Source organism: Cicer arietinum, chromosome 1 (genome assembly GCF_000331145.2).
Source record: "Cicer arietinum cultivar CDC Frontier isolate Library 1 chromosome 1, Cicar.CDCFrontier_v2.0, whole genome shotgun sequence".
Classification (NCBI taxonomy): Eukaryota; Viridiplantae; Streptophyta; class Magnoliopsida; order Fabales; family Fabaceae; genus Cicer; species Cicer arietinum.
In genome coordinates, this window is record NC_021160.2 from 49,417,023 (window position 1) to 49,434,631 (window position 17,609).

Genomic DNA, 17,609 nt, shown 5'->3' on the forward strand with positions numbered 1-17,609 from the left:
ACTAGATCATACTTTTAAATTTTTTATTTTTTTTATAAATAAAATGGTAAAAGAACTCACACGCAATTGCAAAATCCTTATTTTGAACTTATATAACATGACAATTATGATATATGTCAGTTGAACTATCTCTTACCGATACACTTTCAAAAACTATACTGCACCATATTTTAAGAATAGCAAATCTTGATTTCACTAATGTAATGAATTTGTATAAGCATCATATCACATGTCGATTTGTTACTCTATTAAATTAATGAGATCAGATATATATTCCAATTGAATTCTGAGACACATATTCGCATAGTTCCAAGTACCAAATCTCCGGTGCAGCAAATTACATATATCTTGGTCTAGTGGTTTTCCTTGTGTTAACAAATGGCTACAAACAATGTGTGCGTTACTTAAAAGGATATATGTAGATGTAGTAGCACTCAAACAATTATGTTATATTTTTGTCGTTTACCTGAGCAATGGACAAATGCAACTTGTGTGGTCCTACAAACAATTACAAGTAAAGTCCAAAAACACAATAATACCAAAACCATGTGCCTTTTTTTCCCCACACAGCCTCTGGTATTTCATTAATATATGCCTCTTCTATGATCCTACACTATATATATTAACAACAACCTGAAACCATTTTCTCAATCAACACTACCTTTTATTTTATATCAAGAACAAGAAAATGAGTACAAGAAGCCGTGCTTGGACATGGAGTGTGGCAACAAGTGTTGGAGTGGTGGAGGCGTTGAAGGATCAAGGAATATGTAGATGGAACAGTGTGATAAGATCAGCACAACAACATGCTAAACATAACATCAGATCTTTGTCTCAAGCCAACAACTTTTCTTCTTCATCATCTGTTGCAACCAAATTGAGGGATGAGAAGAAAGCCAAGCAATCAGAGGAGTCTTTGAGAACTGTCATGTACTTGAGCTGTTGGGGTCCCAACTAAGCAAATTATGATATTTTCAATTCAATGTATCAATGAAGAGTTAAATTTTGTATATAGAAATTTGTGTACAGGAGGATTTATTAGTATATGATGATAAACAAATCTTGAGAAATTATTTCTCTCATAAATTTGTCCTGTGTTGATCTAAACGCCATAAAATTTAAGGATGTTCAAATTAAAATATCACCAAATGTTAATAAGATGTCATTAGTATTAATCACAGATAAAATTGTTGCAAAAGAGTATAAAAGTTCATAAAGTGGCGGATTCAAGACCTGGGTTTAGGGGTGTAAAATTTTTAACAATAAAAAATATAATTATTATAATATATATATATATATAGATATATTTTATAATTATCCTTGAGTTAAATATTTGATTACTCAACATATGTAAAAGTGTTATCTACGTTTATAGAGATCACTTAATTTCTCTTTGATTCAATGGCAATGTTATTGTGAAATTATAGAGAGAAGTTGGTTGGTATGCTGCAATTGAAAAGACAGATGTTCAGCTATAGAAATGAGAGAAGTTGAGTTCAACAAGGTATATCATTGGTCGCAAGGTGCAAAGTTTACTTTTCAGGGTGGTCAAAATAGAAGTAATATAGAAAAATAGCTCTAATTATTTAAAATTGGAGGGTGCTGGTGCACACATTGAGTTGCATGTGGGTCCGCCCTGCGTTAATAGGTATGCAATTCACATAAATATCATCAAATAGGAATTGTTTACCCTCGGTAGAAGATACTCTTAAGACAACAAGATTCTAAGAAGTAAAAATAAGGTTAAAGTTACTCAATCAGTTCGCATATATTTTAGCCTTCACAATATGTATAAGTAAATTGAATGTGCGAATCATTTAAAAAAACTATTGGATATGTGTCCTTAGAAATTGCATTTATTCGTGAGCATGTTAATGAGCACTTAACAGTCACTTTCCATGATTGGGTGAGATAACTTTCCCCTTACGCCGTGACAAGTCACAAACACATATCACACATCTCCACATGAAGAGCATCACACACTCTAATCTTTTGCCTAAAATCCTTGATTCATCTATCATATGAGTCACACTAAAGTTTGTCACACCCTGTAATGTCATCACGCTTCTTGTACATCATGTCACAATTAAACTTCATCCAACCATCTTGAGGCCTATTCCATTCAATGTAATCAATTTCCTAATTCTAAGGATATTCTTGTAGGTGAGTGTGAGTATTTTCTACAATAGTCCAAACAAAGTTTTGGATGACATAGATAAGGTTGGTAGGCCACTAGAACCTTTCTTCAAAAGCTGATTTATGATGTCAATTCCACAAATGCCAACAGATTATAATGAAAGTTGTCTTGTCTGCCACCAATTGATGTTTAGATGATTAAATATTCTATCCCTGCAATTAAAAGAGAAAAAATGGATCATTAAATTTGGAGGAACAAGTCTAATTCATACCTATTTTTGCGAAAATGCAATCACAAAGCACATGGAGAACTGTCTCGTTGTCAGTTTCATAGCTAGGGCATAAAGAATATATACCCACCCCCACTTGCTTCTATGATAGTTGGTGAGAATATATTCATGGGCCACATAAAAATTTGAATCCGGTGGAGCTTTCCAATCCTCTTATGTAGTGTTCTAGTTCTCAAAATTTAGATTATAGATACAGTATAATAGTGATGTGTACTACCAGAAATTCAATGATAATAAAATTTGAAATTTAAGCCATTGTTCTTAATTAGAGGAAAAAGAATGTAATAGATTTTTTTTTCACCAAATATTCTTATCATCTAATATAAAATGTTCCATCAATATTACTTTTATATTCTTTATGAAAACTAAGTTTAGCATCAATTATATTTGAAATTGTTGTTCCTAATTCATGTTCTAAAAAATTAGAGGAAAAATTAAACACTATTTTTTCAGTTTTAGTCTTCCTAAAAAATAATAAAGTAATATTAATGAGCAAATATTTAAAGGAGCATTTTATATTAGATGATAAGAATATCTTTCATTTTTTTTAAGATAAGAATATCTTTCAGTTTAAGATGAGAATACACTAGTACTTAAAACTCTTTACGAAGAAAATTATCTCCTTTTCATTCTATTTGACTAGAGTGGTTGTATCCAAAGGATATTCAATTAATAACAACAAAAAACCCAACAAAAAATCGAGGCATGTTTCAAGATATGGAAGCATTAAACTGGGTTGGATGGGTATACTCTAATATTTTATTTTATTTTATTATGTACATATCAATCTACTAAGGTAATGACTAATGACAAAGTGGTCCATAGTAGAGTAAACTATGTGGTCCAAAGTTGTTTAGATCAAATGTATCAAACATTGTTTTGTTTTTTACATTTATTTATTTCCAAAACCGGTAGACATAGCCTCAGGTTTCTCCAAACCAATTCTGTTTCCAATTATCTAGCTAGCTCCTAGTATTTTATTCTACTCTTCAATATAAATAAGACCAACCATCACTCATTTTTTCTCCATCAATCAACCTCACTTTCTTATTTATCAAACCAAACAACACTAGCTACGTCTTAATTTGTTATTGTCATATCATAATCATGAATAGTGCAACAAGTAAAGCTTGGATGGTGGCTACTAGTATTGGAGCTGTGGAAGCTTTGAAGGATCAAGGTATTTGTAGATGGAACTATGCTTTAAGACAAGTTCACCACAACCTTAAAAACCATGTTAGATCATTGTCTCAAGCAAAGATTCTCCCTTCTTACTCTTCACAAGTTGTTTCAAGAAAATCAAAAGATGAAAAGATGGCCAAGCAAGCAGAGGAATCCTTGAGGACTGTCATGTACTTGAGTTGTTGGGGTCCCAATTGATTAAATTCAAAATGAATTTTTTTTTACATTATATTTAATGATAATAGATTAATTATTTGTACAAAAACTGTAATGCCAAATGGCAATAATTCAATGAAGAAAGTTTCTTCTTCAAATCTTTGTTTCCCATCACTGAAAATTGCATACCCGGCCCAGTAACCAAAATATGATACTTTTAGGCCAAAGATCAAGTGTTGTAGTACGAGGATTCATTAATTTTTTAAATTTTAATGGGTACAATTATTGAGATAGAATTATAAATTTCAATGATTAAATATAACATAACTTAGCAACGTAAAACAATAAAATTGACTGCTACTTAGACTAGTGATAAAATTTAATATTAGTAAGTAAAATAAATAAATTGGACTCATAAAAAATTTATTAGATAATGTATAAGTTAATTACAAGTGACTTATTTTTTTGATAAATAATTATACACGAATATAAATTTACCGGATTAATCACAAGTTGGATCGTTAAGGGTCATCGAGTTGAATAGGTCGATTAGATCCGTGAACACCCCTAAACAATACACGATAAATACTTGAGTCACAGTATTATGTATATTATTTTATTTTATTTTTTAAAATGACACTGTATATTATTTGAATTTTTTAAACGATGAACAATACAAATAATGTAATGTGAACATTTTTAAACGGGTTGAAATGATAGTCCTATATGTCCTAAATTAAAGGACATTTATGATGTGTTGTAAACTTGTAATTAATTTTAATCTTTCAAGTGTATAATGTTTGTGCAATGTTTTTTATATAGCAGGATGAAACAACTAGGAAACAAATTCAAAGTACAAACATTTTTAGTATCATGAAAAGTAAAATCTACTTATGCAAAAGTAATTTTATCGAAGAGATCGATGTCGGAGAAAACAAATATAGATATTCTTGAAAATTACTATATCAACTACCACTTTAGAATCTACTTAAGGGATAAATCTTGAGCAAATTATAATCTCCAAAAGAAGAGTCCAAAGCTCCACGCTAAACTGCATTACAATAGCCCTTTATCATAAAAAGCTTCAATGAAGTTCCTATTTTAGTCTTTAGCTAAATCTTTGATGCACTCTCAAGTTTCAATTACACGAATTGAATTTTCAAGTCCCCTCTTGTTACAGTAGTCTATGTGGCCAACGTGAGTTTCGGTTGGTGATTTTTAAGGTAACATAAAACGTGTAGCTAAAAAAGGTATCTCTAGATATATATCATATATCAATTATTAAAAATATGAATGCATTTTTATTAAAAATATGAATGCATTTTTAGTCTATTTAAATATATCATCTTTTATTTTAATCAATTTAAAAAATTATTTTGAATTTTAGTTGTTTTAAATCTAGTTATTAAATTTTAGTATCTATTTTTTATAAAAGTTCATGTCGCATATTCTAAGTGACTTTTTTTTTATGACGTATCATTGATAAGACTTTAAAATATAATTAGTTTAATAATTTAACTATTTAATCTTGAATTTTTACTAATGTATGAATAACTTCAAATTAAAGATTAAATAGTTAAGTTATTAATTAATGGCATTTTAAAATCTTTCGTCTGTCATAAAAAAAAAAGTCAATTAATGCGATATGAACTTTTATTAAAAAAATAATAATAATAAAAAAATTGGTAATCGAAATTTTTTTAATGATCAAAGTTTTAAAAAATAATAAAAATAAAAATTAATATATTTAAAGAGACTAATAACATATTTAACCATTAGCATTGTCAAGTAAACCTAAGTCATTACATGTGTGTCACATTAGGCCATTTACTTTATTATTATTATTTTATTCTAAAAATAAAAAGAACATCTTATAACAACTTAGAACTAAATTGTACAATCATAACACTAAATGTAGAATTAATTTTTTGAATTACCTTGATTTATATCGAACTATGCACTTGTCTATAGTTCATTTTTATTTTTGTCTATAATAATCATTAGATATATGAAAAAATATATATAATTAAATATATAGAATCTTTTATGTGAACTTTTTATATAAGATAAGATATCCACGTGAAAATATTATTTATGCGTATTAAAAAAAAAATAGAGATTTTTAATATATTAAATTTAGAGTGAATCTATCTGAGTCACAAAACCACAATCCACCAGAAAACCACCAGCAGTAGCTTTCATTCGGCCACTGGTATTTTTCAATTCTTTGTGCGTCTCATTGCCTATTAACATTGTCATTTATCTCAACCTTCTTATCCAATATATATATAACAACCTCCTTCACTCTTGTTACTCAACCAATTAATTAATACACAAGAAACATCTATTTCCTCTCAATTTCCCTCTAAAGCTACACTTCTAAGTTCTATTAATCAATTTCAAGAATCACTAATACTCAAGATGAGTTCATCAAGCAGAGCATGGACAGCTGCAGGAAGTGTTGGAGTTGTTGAAGCATTGAAAGATCAAGGTATTTGCAGATGGAATCATGCCATAAAGTCTCTTCAAAATCATCTTAAAAATAATGTCAGATCATTTTCTCAAGCAAACAAGCTCTCATCATCCTCTTCTTCTTCTTCTGCTATGGTTTCTAATTCTAACAGACAAAAACAGAATGCAAAACAATCAGAGGAATCTTTGAGAACTGTTATGTACTTGAGTTGTTGGGGTCCCAATTAAGATCTATGTACAAAATATTTTGATTATTCAATATTCAATTGAATGTATTATTGAAGGAATTAGATGAGCAAATAAGGGAAAAGCTTTTGATCAAGATTCATTGTCTGAAACAAATAAGTGAATGAAATGAATCATCCTTTTGTTGCTTCCTGAAATAGAAATTTGTGCATAGGATTTATTAGTATATATGATATGATTCATCTTATCTTATGATCAAAACATTGTAAGGAAGTTAATGTTGGAAAAACCTTACTAACGTTGTGCTCAACAATCCATGTCAATTACATGATAAATAGCCAAAGGCGGAAGCGTACCTGTGGGAATTGCCATTAATGAAATCCTGGGATGATGATGATAGAGCCAATGGGTTGGGTGATCTTCCTCAGCAAAACACCCTGAAGACCTTGCTCTCTTGATGGGGATAGAGAGAACCAGATAATTTTCTACTTTAGGGTTTTGAAACTGAATAGTCTTGTTGTGTTTGCCTTGGGGACCATTACCCCTATATATAACTATTATTAGTTATATCCCAAATTGCAGTATTTCCAATTCAGCCCCTCATTAAATTAGAAACTGCCTGGTATCTACACTATTAATTTTCATAACTATTATGCTCTTTAGCCATAAACTATTATATATTATTTGACCCCCAGTTTATTGGCTAATTATATAATGACCCTAACACACTTTATTAATTAATTACATATGTGACCCATAAATCTTACAATCTCCCACTGGTCACACATGTATCCTTAGGAGTGTGTTAGACTTTATGACGTCAAAAATGTCATTATAATTACCTTGAGTATAATCCAAATTGTCCCGTCCATTAATCATATCAGCACATGGAACCAAAGAGGCTTTCGTCATAATAAGCATAACTAAACCCATCAATGATCACTCGTACTGACACAACTAAATGACATAGACCCATTATGAAAAGTGTAGCATGAAAATTACATTATATATATCAAAATTCCCAAATTCCCAAATTACAAACCCTAATTTTTCAAACACGTTAAAAATATGGATTCCATAATATATATATCAAAATTCCCAAATTCCCAAATTACAAACCCTAATTTTTCAAACACGTTAAAAATATGGATTCCATAATATATATATCAAAATTCCCAAATTCCCAAATTACAAACCCTAATTTTTCAAACACGTTAAAAATATGGATTCCATAATATATATATCAAAATTCCCAAATTCCCAAATTACAAACCCTAATTTTTCAAACACGTTAAAAATATGGATTCCATAATATATATATCAAAATTCCCAAATTCCCAAATTACAAACCCTAATTTTTCAAACACGTTAAAAATATGGATTCCATAATATATATATCAAAATTCCCAAATTCCCAAATTACAAACCCTAATTTTTCAAACACGTTAAAAATATGGATTCCATAATATATATATCAAAATTCCCAAATTCCCAAATTACAAACCCTAATTTTTCAAACACGTTAAAAATATGGATTCCATAATATATATATCAAAATTCCCAAATTCCCAAATTACAAACCCTAATTTTTCAAACACGTTAAAAATATGGATTCCATAATATATATATCAAAATTCCCAAATTCCCAAATTACAAACCCTAATTTTTCAAACACGTTAAAAATATGGATTCCATAATATATATATCAAAATTCCCAAATTCCCAAATTACAAACCCTAATTTTTCAAACACGTTAAAAATATGGATTCCATAATATATATATCAAAATTCCCAAATTCCCAAATTACAAACCCTAATTTTTCAAACACGTTAAAAATATGGATTCCATAATATATATATCAAAATTCCCAAATTCCCAAATTACAAACCCTAATTTTTCAAACACGTTAAAAATATGGATTCCATAATATATATATCAAAATTCCCAAATTCCCAAATTACAAACCCTAATTTTTCAAACACGTTAAAAATATGGATTCCATAATATATATATCAAAATTCCCAAATTCCCAAATTACAAACCCTAATTTTTCAAACACGTTAAAAATATGGATTCCATAATATATATATCAAAATTCCCAAATTCCCAAATTACAAACCCTAATTTTTCAAACACGTTAAAAATATGGATTCCATAATATATATATCAAAATTCCCAAATTCCCAAATTACAAACCCTAATTTTTCAAACACGTTAAAAATATGGATTCCATAATATATATATCAAAATTCCCAAATTCCCAAATTACAAACCCTAATTTTTCAAACACGTTAAAAATATGGATTCCATAATATATATATCAAAATTCCCAAATTCCCAAATTACAAACCCTAATTTTTCAAACACGTTAAAAATATGGATTCCATAATATATATATCAAAATTCCCAAATTCCCAAATTACAAACCCTAATTTTTCAAACACGTTAAAAATATGGATTCCATAATATATATATCAAAATTCCCAAATTCCCAAATTACAAACCCTAATTTTTCAAACACGTTAAAAATATGGATTCCATAATATATATATCAAAATTCCCAAATTCCCAAATTACAAACCCTAATTTTTCAAACACGTTAAAAATATGGATTCCATAATATATATATCAAAATTCCCAAATTCCCAAATTACAAACCCTAATTTTTCAAACACGTTAAAAATATGGATTCCATAATATATATATCAAAATTCCCAAATTCCCAAATTACAAACCCTAATTTTTCAAACACGTTAAAAATATGGATTCCATAATATATATATCAAAATTCCCAAATTCCCAAATTACAAACCCTAATTTTTCAAACACGTTAAAAATATGGATTCCATAATATATATATCAAAATTCCCAAATTCCCAAATTACAAACCCTAATTTTTCAAACACGTTAAAAATATGGATTCCATAATATATATATCAAAATTCCCAAATTCCCAAATTACAAACCCTAATTTTTCAAACACGTTAAAAATATGGATTCCATAATATATATATCAAAATTCCCAAATTCCCAAATTACAAACCCTAATTTTTCAAACACGTTAAAAATATGGATTCCATAATATATATATCAAAATTCCCAAATTCCCAAATTACAAACCCTAATTTTTCAAACACGTTAAAAATATGGATTCCATAATATATATATCAAAATTCCCAAATTCCCAAATTACAAACCCTAATTTTTCAAACACGTTAAAAATATGGATTCCATAATATATATATCAAAATTCCCAAATTCCCAAATTACAAACCCTAATTTTTCAAACACGTTAAAAATATGGATTCCATAATATATATATCAAAATTCCCAAATTCCCAAATTACAAACCCTAATTTTTCAAACACGTTAAAAATATGGATTCCATAATATATATATCAAAATTCCCAAATTCCCAAATTACAAACCCTAATTTTTCAAACACGTTAAAAATATGGATTCCATAATATATATATCAAAATTCCCAAATTCCCAAATTACAAACCCTAATTTTTCAAACACGTTAAAAATATGGATTCCATAATATATATATCAAAATTCCCAAATTCCCAAATTACAAACCCTAATTTTTCAAACACGTTAAAAATATGGATTCCATAATATATATATCAAAATTCCCAAATTCCCAAATTACAAACCCTAATTTTTCAAACACGTTAAAAATATGGATTCCATAATATATATATCAAAATTCCCAAATTCCCAAATTACAAACCCTAATTTTTCAAACACGTTAAAAATATGGATTCCATAATATATATATCAAAATTCCCAAATTCCCAAATTACAAACCCTAATTTTTCAAACACGTTAAAAATATGGATTCCATAATATATATATCAAAATTCCCAAATTCCCAAATTACAAACCCTAATTTTTCAAACACGTTAAAAATATGGATTCCATAATATATATATCAAAATTCCCAAATTCCCAAATTACAAACCCTAATTTTTCAAACACGTTAAAAATATGGATTCCATAATATATATATCAAAATTCCCAAATTCCCAAATTACAAACCCTAATTTTTCAAACACGTTAAAAATATGGATTCCATAATATATATATCAAAATTCCCAAATTCCCAAATTACAAACCCTAATTTTTCAAACACGTTAAAAATATGGATTCCATAATATATATATCAAAATTCCCAAATTCCCAAATTACAAACCCTAATTTTTCAAACACGTTAAAAATATGGATTCCATAATATATATATCAAAATTCCCAAATTCCCAAATTACAAACCCTAATTTTTCAAACACGTTAAAAATATGGATTCCATAATATATATATCAAAATTCCCAAATTCCCAAATTACAAACCCTAATTTTTCAAACACGTTAAAAATATGGATTCCATAATATATATATCAAAATTCCCAAATTCCCAAATTACAAACCCTAATTTTTCAAACACGTTAAAAATATGGATTCCATAATATATATATCAAAATTCCCAAATTCCCAAATTACAAACCCTAATTTTTCAAACACGTTAAAAATATGGATTCCATAATATATATATCAAAATTCCCAAATTCCCAAATTACAAACCCTAATTTTTCAAACACGTTAAAAATATGGATTCCATAATATATATATCAAAATTCCCAAATTCCCAAATTACAAACCCTAATTTTTCAAACACGTTAAAAATATGGATTCCATAATATATATATCAAAATTCCCAAATTCCCAAATTACAAACCCTAATTTTTCAAACACGTTAAAAATATGGATTCCATAATATATATATCAAAATTCCCAAATTCCCAAATTACAAACCCTAATTTTTCAAACACGTTAAAAATATGGATTCCATAATATATATATCAAAATTCCCAAATTCCCAAATTACAAACCCTAATTTTTCAAACACGTTAAAAATATGGATTCCATAATATATATATCAAAATTCCCAAATTCCCAAATTACAAACCCTAATTTTTCAAACACGTTAAAAATATGGATTCCATAATATATATATCAAAATTCCCAAATTCCCAAATTACAAACCCTAATTTTTCAAACACGTTAAAAATATGGATTCCATAATATATATATCAAAATTCCCAAATTCCCAAATTACAAACCCTAATTTTTCAAACACGTTAAAAATATGGATTCCATAATATATATATCAAAATTCCCAAATTCCCAAATTACAAACCCTAATTTTTCAAACACGTTAAAAATATGGATTCCATAATATATATATCAAAATTCCCAAATTCCCAAATTACAAACCCTAATTTTTCAAACACGTTAAAAATATGGATTCCATAATATATATATCAAAATTCCCAAATTCCCAAATTACAAACCCTAATTTTTCAAACACGTTAAAAATATGGATTCCATAATATATATATCAAAATTCCCAAATTCCCAAATTACAAACCCTAATTTTTCAAACACGTTAAAAATATGGATTCCATAATATATATATCAAAATTCCCAAATTCCCAAATTACAAACCCTAATTTTTCAAACACGTTAAAAATATGGATTCCATAATATATATATCAAAATTCCCAAATTCCCAAATTACAAACCCTAATTTTTCAAACACGTTAAAAATATGGATTCCATAATATATATATCAAAATTCCCAAATTCCCAAATTACAAACCCTAATTTTTCAAACACGTTAAAAATATGGATTCCATAATATATATATCAAAATTCCCAAATTCCCAAATTACAAACCCTAATTTTTCAAACACGTTAAAAATATGGATTCCATAATATATATATCAAAATTCCCAAATTCCCAAATTACAAACCCTAATTTTTCAAACACGTTAAAAATATGGATTCCATAATATATATATCAAAATTCCCAAATTACAAACCCTAATTTTTCAAACACGTTAAAAATATGGATTCCATAATATATATATCAAAATTCCCAAATTACAAACCCTAATTTTTCAAACACGTTAAAAATATGGATTCCATAATATATATATCAAAATTCTCAAATTCCCAAATTACAAACCCTAATTTTTCAAACACGTTAAAAATATGGATTCCATAATATATATATCAAAATTCCCAAATTCCATCTTAAAACAAAGACAATAACCGAATTTCATCATGAATTAAACATGGTAGACTCTGATACCAATTGTTGGAAAAACCTTACTAACGTTGTGCTCAACAATCCATGTCAATTACATGATGAATAGGCAAAGACGGAAGCGTACCTGTGGGAATTGCCATTAATGAAATCCTGGGATGATGATGATAGAGCCAATGGGTTGGGTGATCTTCCTCAGCAAAACACCCTGAAGACCTTGCTCTCTTGATGGGGATAGAGAGAACCAGAGAATTTTCTACTTTAGGGTTTTGAAACTGAATAGTCTTGTTGTGTTTGCCTTGGGGACCATTACCCCTATATATAACTATTATTAGTTATATCCCAAATTGCAGTATTTCCAATTCAGCCCCTCATTAAATTAGAAACTGCCTGGTATCTACACTATTAATTTTCATAACTATTATGCTCTTTAGCCATAAACTATTATATATTATTTGACCCCCAGTTTATTGACTAATTATATAATGACCCTAACACACTTTATTAATTAATTACATATGTGACTCATAAATCTTACAGTTAATTGAAGGAACCTTATAATAAGGACGTGTCCTTATTATTAACCACAGATTCAAGTGTTGCAAGAGAGTAAGTAATTAACTTCATTATATTAACTGCTTAACATGTAGCTGTTGCAAGAGAGTGCAACTTATTCAACGGTGTATAGTGTAAGTATTTACAGAATAATTACTTGTATTAGTTATTTTTATAACACAGATTAAAATAAAGTTAAAATATTTTTATATAAATTACTGTCATAAGATATTTTAAATAGTTAGAAAAATTTAAAAAATACCGTCCATGAGTATATCATAAATTTCATAAACTCTTATAAATGACTCATAAGGTTTATGAATATACTTTAATTTGTTACGTAAACTATCACAAGAAATTGAAATTAAGAAACACTTTCATACCCATAATTTCAATACAAAATTAATCAAATAACGAATAGAACAAAACACAAGAATTATTAAATAAACATATAAAACTTCAACTATATAAATATATATTAAGAATTCATAGTCAGAAAGATTCTAAAAAGTTCATCTGCATCCTAATCTTAATCAAGGTGAAATCTTGCACTCATTTTTCTTCTAACTATAATAAAATTGGTCTTCTGATCCCAAAAAGTTGATACCCCTTTAAAAATTTGAAACACTCTAATAAAGGATGTGAACTTTGTCGTCTTCGCTTAGGCTAGCACCACATAAATGTAAAAAAATTGAATTTATTACCAATAATCTAGCTAAATTATGAATAAACAAAAGAAACATCACTAAAATGTATTGCAAAACCTACAATGATAAGGGGTTATGTTAGGGAAATTTCTAAAATATATTTGGATTTTCTTAATAGCTATATTAATGTAGCAAAATTAAATAATTGAATGTATTATTTGGTCAAGTGGTTACAATGATTGAGTTTAATTCAAACCAATGCATCTATTAAGTTATCAAAAGTTGCAATCTTTCACTTGTTTTCTTTCACCAATTGGTATGAGTTGAAGAGTTGGTTTCTTTCACCAATTGGTATGAGTATCTCTATAAATAGAGATATTTTAGAGGCAGAAAGAACACAACATAAACAACATAAAATTCATGTTACATGAGTCAAAATTATGTCAAAAATATTTTTGAGTCATTTCTTCTTTTCTCTAGTGCACGAGAGTAAATTAAGAAACTTTATTCTGTAAACTATCATTGATCGATATGCTTGATGTGAATGTGCAATTCACTTCAAAGATTCCAAAGTATCCTGAAGGGGATTCGTCGGTTAACCCGTTTGCATCCAATATATATAGATTGGTGGGGGCGAATCGAACCTAAAGCTTAGTGTGATACACACGCTTTGGAATTTATTTGTGCAACCTTCATCATCATCAAGTTCATCATCTTCTTGTTCAAGATTTGCAGCATACCATCAACAAAAGATCCAACAGGTTATAGAAAACATGAGAGAAGATGCTTTGAGAATTAACTTATAAGTTGTTACCTCCTCATCATTATCAAGACAATTTTATTCAATTACAACTTTTTTGTCAAAAACCCTTGTTGATAGAGGAATATACTAGAAGTTCATGATGAAATGCAATATCCAAGTAAAGGAAGAGCAAATGATTGATCGATACATTGGAGGTTTGAATAGTGAAATCACTCGCCCAATCCAAGTTCAACCATGTTGGTCACATTATTCGTTTGACCATTATGATTAAACACTGACAAAAAGGTCTTCATACCAACATCTTTCCTCTACTCAAATAAATATTGACCCTAACAAACCACCAACCCTACAACTTAGTTTCACAATCAAATCCCAACATAAGACACCCAAATGCTTCAAGTGTTAAGTGTTTGGAAACATAACATCACACTGTCAAAATCATTAAATCATGGTCGTCATTAAAAGACATACACGAAGTTATTGAAGAAGAAATGAGATACATTATCTATTCTCTTTCTTTTTGCTTATTTTCATTGCCCTTACTTTTCTTTCCTTTAACTTATTTTTATAAACCAAACATAGCATAGATAAAGATCGGGAAAAATGAAAATGCGTGTTCATCTCATACTATTCGCCAACATTGTCAACTTAACCTAATTTAGTGACAATTAAATTAAAACTCATGTGACATGAAGGCCACTGGCGTTAAATATTAAAAAATAAAACTTAGAAACAAATTAAAACTATTTTTCTTTTACAAAAAAAAAAAAAATATATATATATATATATATATATTCATTCAAATTGGTCATATTGATGTAATACATCGATAACAATACAAATTCAAAGTCACTAAAATAAAAAGGATGAATATGTGAACAGACTCACAATATTCACGTTAGTAGTATAAAATAGAAAAATGTCTACAAATAACAAATGTACTTAAAGTGATCGAAATATTAATGTCTTTAGATGTGTAACTTTGAAGATGAAAAAATCATTGATCGAATATGTAACTGATTGAAACTAATCTCTCAATTTGAACCAAACAAATATCGTAACAAGATTGAAAACAAACAATGTTGCACCAAACGATGAACAAAATAATGTCATGCCCAAACAACGAAATCATAAACAAACACGAAAGAAAAACTAACTATATGTAAAAGTCACTTATTTAGTTAAAATGAAAGGAAAAATACAAGATTATTGGGGTGATTTCAAGGAAAAATTGGCATAAAACGACCAGTTTCACATGAATGAAAAAGAAGATAAATGCTAAGAAGAAAAAGAGCAGTAACTACCTTTTTTTTTTTAGATCGGATTTGACTTCTTAACTTATTTCCTAAATTTAAACTAAATTGTACAATCATAGAAAACCAAATGTTTAATTTTTTCAATATTTATAAAATTTTATTTTTAGTTTTTTATAAACGGTTTTTTTAACTTTTAAGTCCCTACAATATTTTTATTATTAGTTTTTATGACACACTTAACCCCAACATAATATATATAATAATTTATATTATATTTTTATAAAAATTTGCCGCGGATAAATAAAAATTCTATAAAAAAACACTTTTATAAATTATTTATAATATCACATATCTCAAAATACAAATGGAACAATTTAAACTTTTTTTCTCCTATAAAACAGTGCAATCTACATCAACTTGATTTAACTATAATTTCTTAATTTAATTCCAAAAACTTACTAGTACTTGTAAATTTTTCATACAAAAAGTCGTTTTTTAATTAAATAAGTAAAATACAACTTATAAATCTCATTCACCTATCACATCGAAATTCTCCCAAACTTGAACTGCAAGACTGATTAACTTGTACTAACTGCGATTTCGCAAACGCAGAGTCAAACCAGTCAAACATAAACAACGGAAGAAGTGAGTTTTGAAATCATGTTGATAGCATAATATAAGTAAGAAGAGCACGCAATTAATCATAATAAAACTATATCATTACACAAACGTTACTCAAGAAAAAAAAAATCACATTATAAAGTCAAAATCAGTCATGGAAAATCAATATATTTCACTACAATATCAAATCATCTAAGAAAAATTATTATCGCATATGATACATATTAATCACTATAAAACAATCACAGTTAAGAAAATGTAATACTATACATGAACTTAGACTCTACTTCACAATTTGATACCATTTTAACTCTAAAGTATTTGAATGAGACTTGATAATATGTCACCACGCAAGTGGACGGACAATTCAAATTGACTATGTCGTCATAGATCCCCTCAACTCAATCTAAGACACATATACGCGACAATCAGGGTAAACATGTGTTGCATAGTAGCTCCCGACATTTGGAGGGCTGCCTCCAAGTCACCTAAGAATTTTTCACCCGAATACCTCCAAGGTCTAACAATCTTACTTTAAGGCTCAACAATAGACCGCCGTGATCAGACTCGTTCAATTGTACTTTTCCAAAAAATCATCAGACTTGTCAGACCTTACCTATATAATGACAAAATAATCTTCACTTCAAAAAAATTCAACATTTATTTTCTCCTTTCGTTGGCCTATGATACTCCATTAGCACAAACTGGAATCGCCACTATTTCATCAACTATGAGGTTATTTCAATAGTCTCATAAAAAGTTTATAATATCACTATAATTAATCATACATCTTCATTATCATTACATAAACTCATCATTATCATCAATCATACACCATTATCATCACATAAACTTATCACAAATATAAAACATCACTATCATCAATCATAGATCATCATCATCACAAACTTATCACAATGCATTCATCTTTTATTAACATATTACATATATTTATATCATACAATGTACGCATCTTTTATTATCACATCACATAAACTCGTTAATCAAATATATGCGCAATATTCATTCGACACCTAATATCACAATAATATCAAATACCACACATTTAACAAAATTAAATCAATCAACACTTTATAAATATTTCTATTCTATATTTTAATCTCACAATTTCTATATTTGAACATTAATTAATTTATCCTTCAAATGACTATTGTTGTACGTAACGTGCCCCAAATGAACCGTTGAGAAATGTGATTTTCCGTTCATCTCACA

At 28.0% G+C, this 17,609-nt stretch overlaps 3 protein-coding genes across 3 annotated transcripts; all 3 read left to right on the forward strand.

The window, feature by feature from the left end:
* The first annotated feature begins 614 nt into the window (after positions 1-614).
* Positions 615-1,139, forward strand: LOC101509772 (uncharacterized). The gene has a single exon (XM_004487279.4). The coding sequence runs from the start codon at positions 689-691 to the stop codon at positions 956-958; it is 270 nt and encodes an 89-aa protein (XP_004487336.1). The 5' UTR covers positions 615-688; the 3' UTR covers positions 959-1,139.
* A 2,233-nt stretch (positions 1,140-3,372) lies between these two features.
* On the forward strand, positions 3,373-3,922 carry LOC101509446 (uncharacterized). Its single transcript, XM_004487278.4, has one exon. The coding sequence runs from the start codon at positions 3,534-3,536 to the stop codon at positions 3,804-3,806; it is 273 nt and encodes a 90-aa protein (XP_004487335.1). The 5' UTR covers positions 3,373-3,533; the 3' UTR covers positions 3,807-3,922.
* A 2,132-nt stretch (positions 3,923-6,054) lies between these two features.
* LOC101509121 (uncharacterized) lies at positions 6,055-7,030 on the forward strand. The gene has a single exon (XM_004487277.4). It carries the CDS (start codon positions 6,186-6,188, stop codon positions 6,462-6,464), a length of 279 nt encoding a protein of 92 aa, XP_004487334.1. The 5' UTR covers positions 6,055-6,185; the 3' UTR covers positions 6,465-7,030.
* Positions 7,031-17,609: the final 10,579 nt, after the last annotated feature.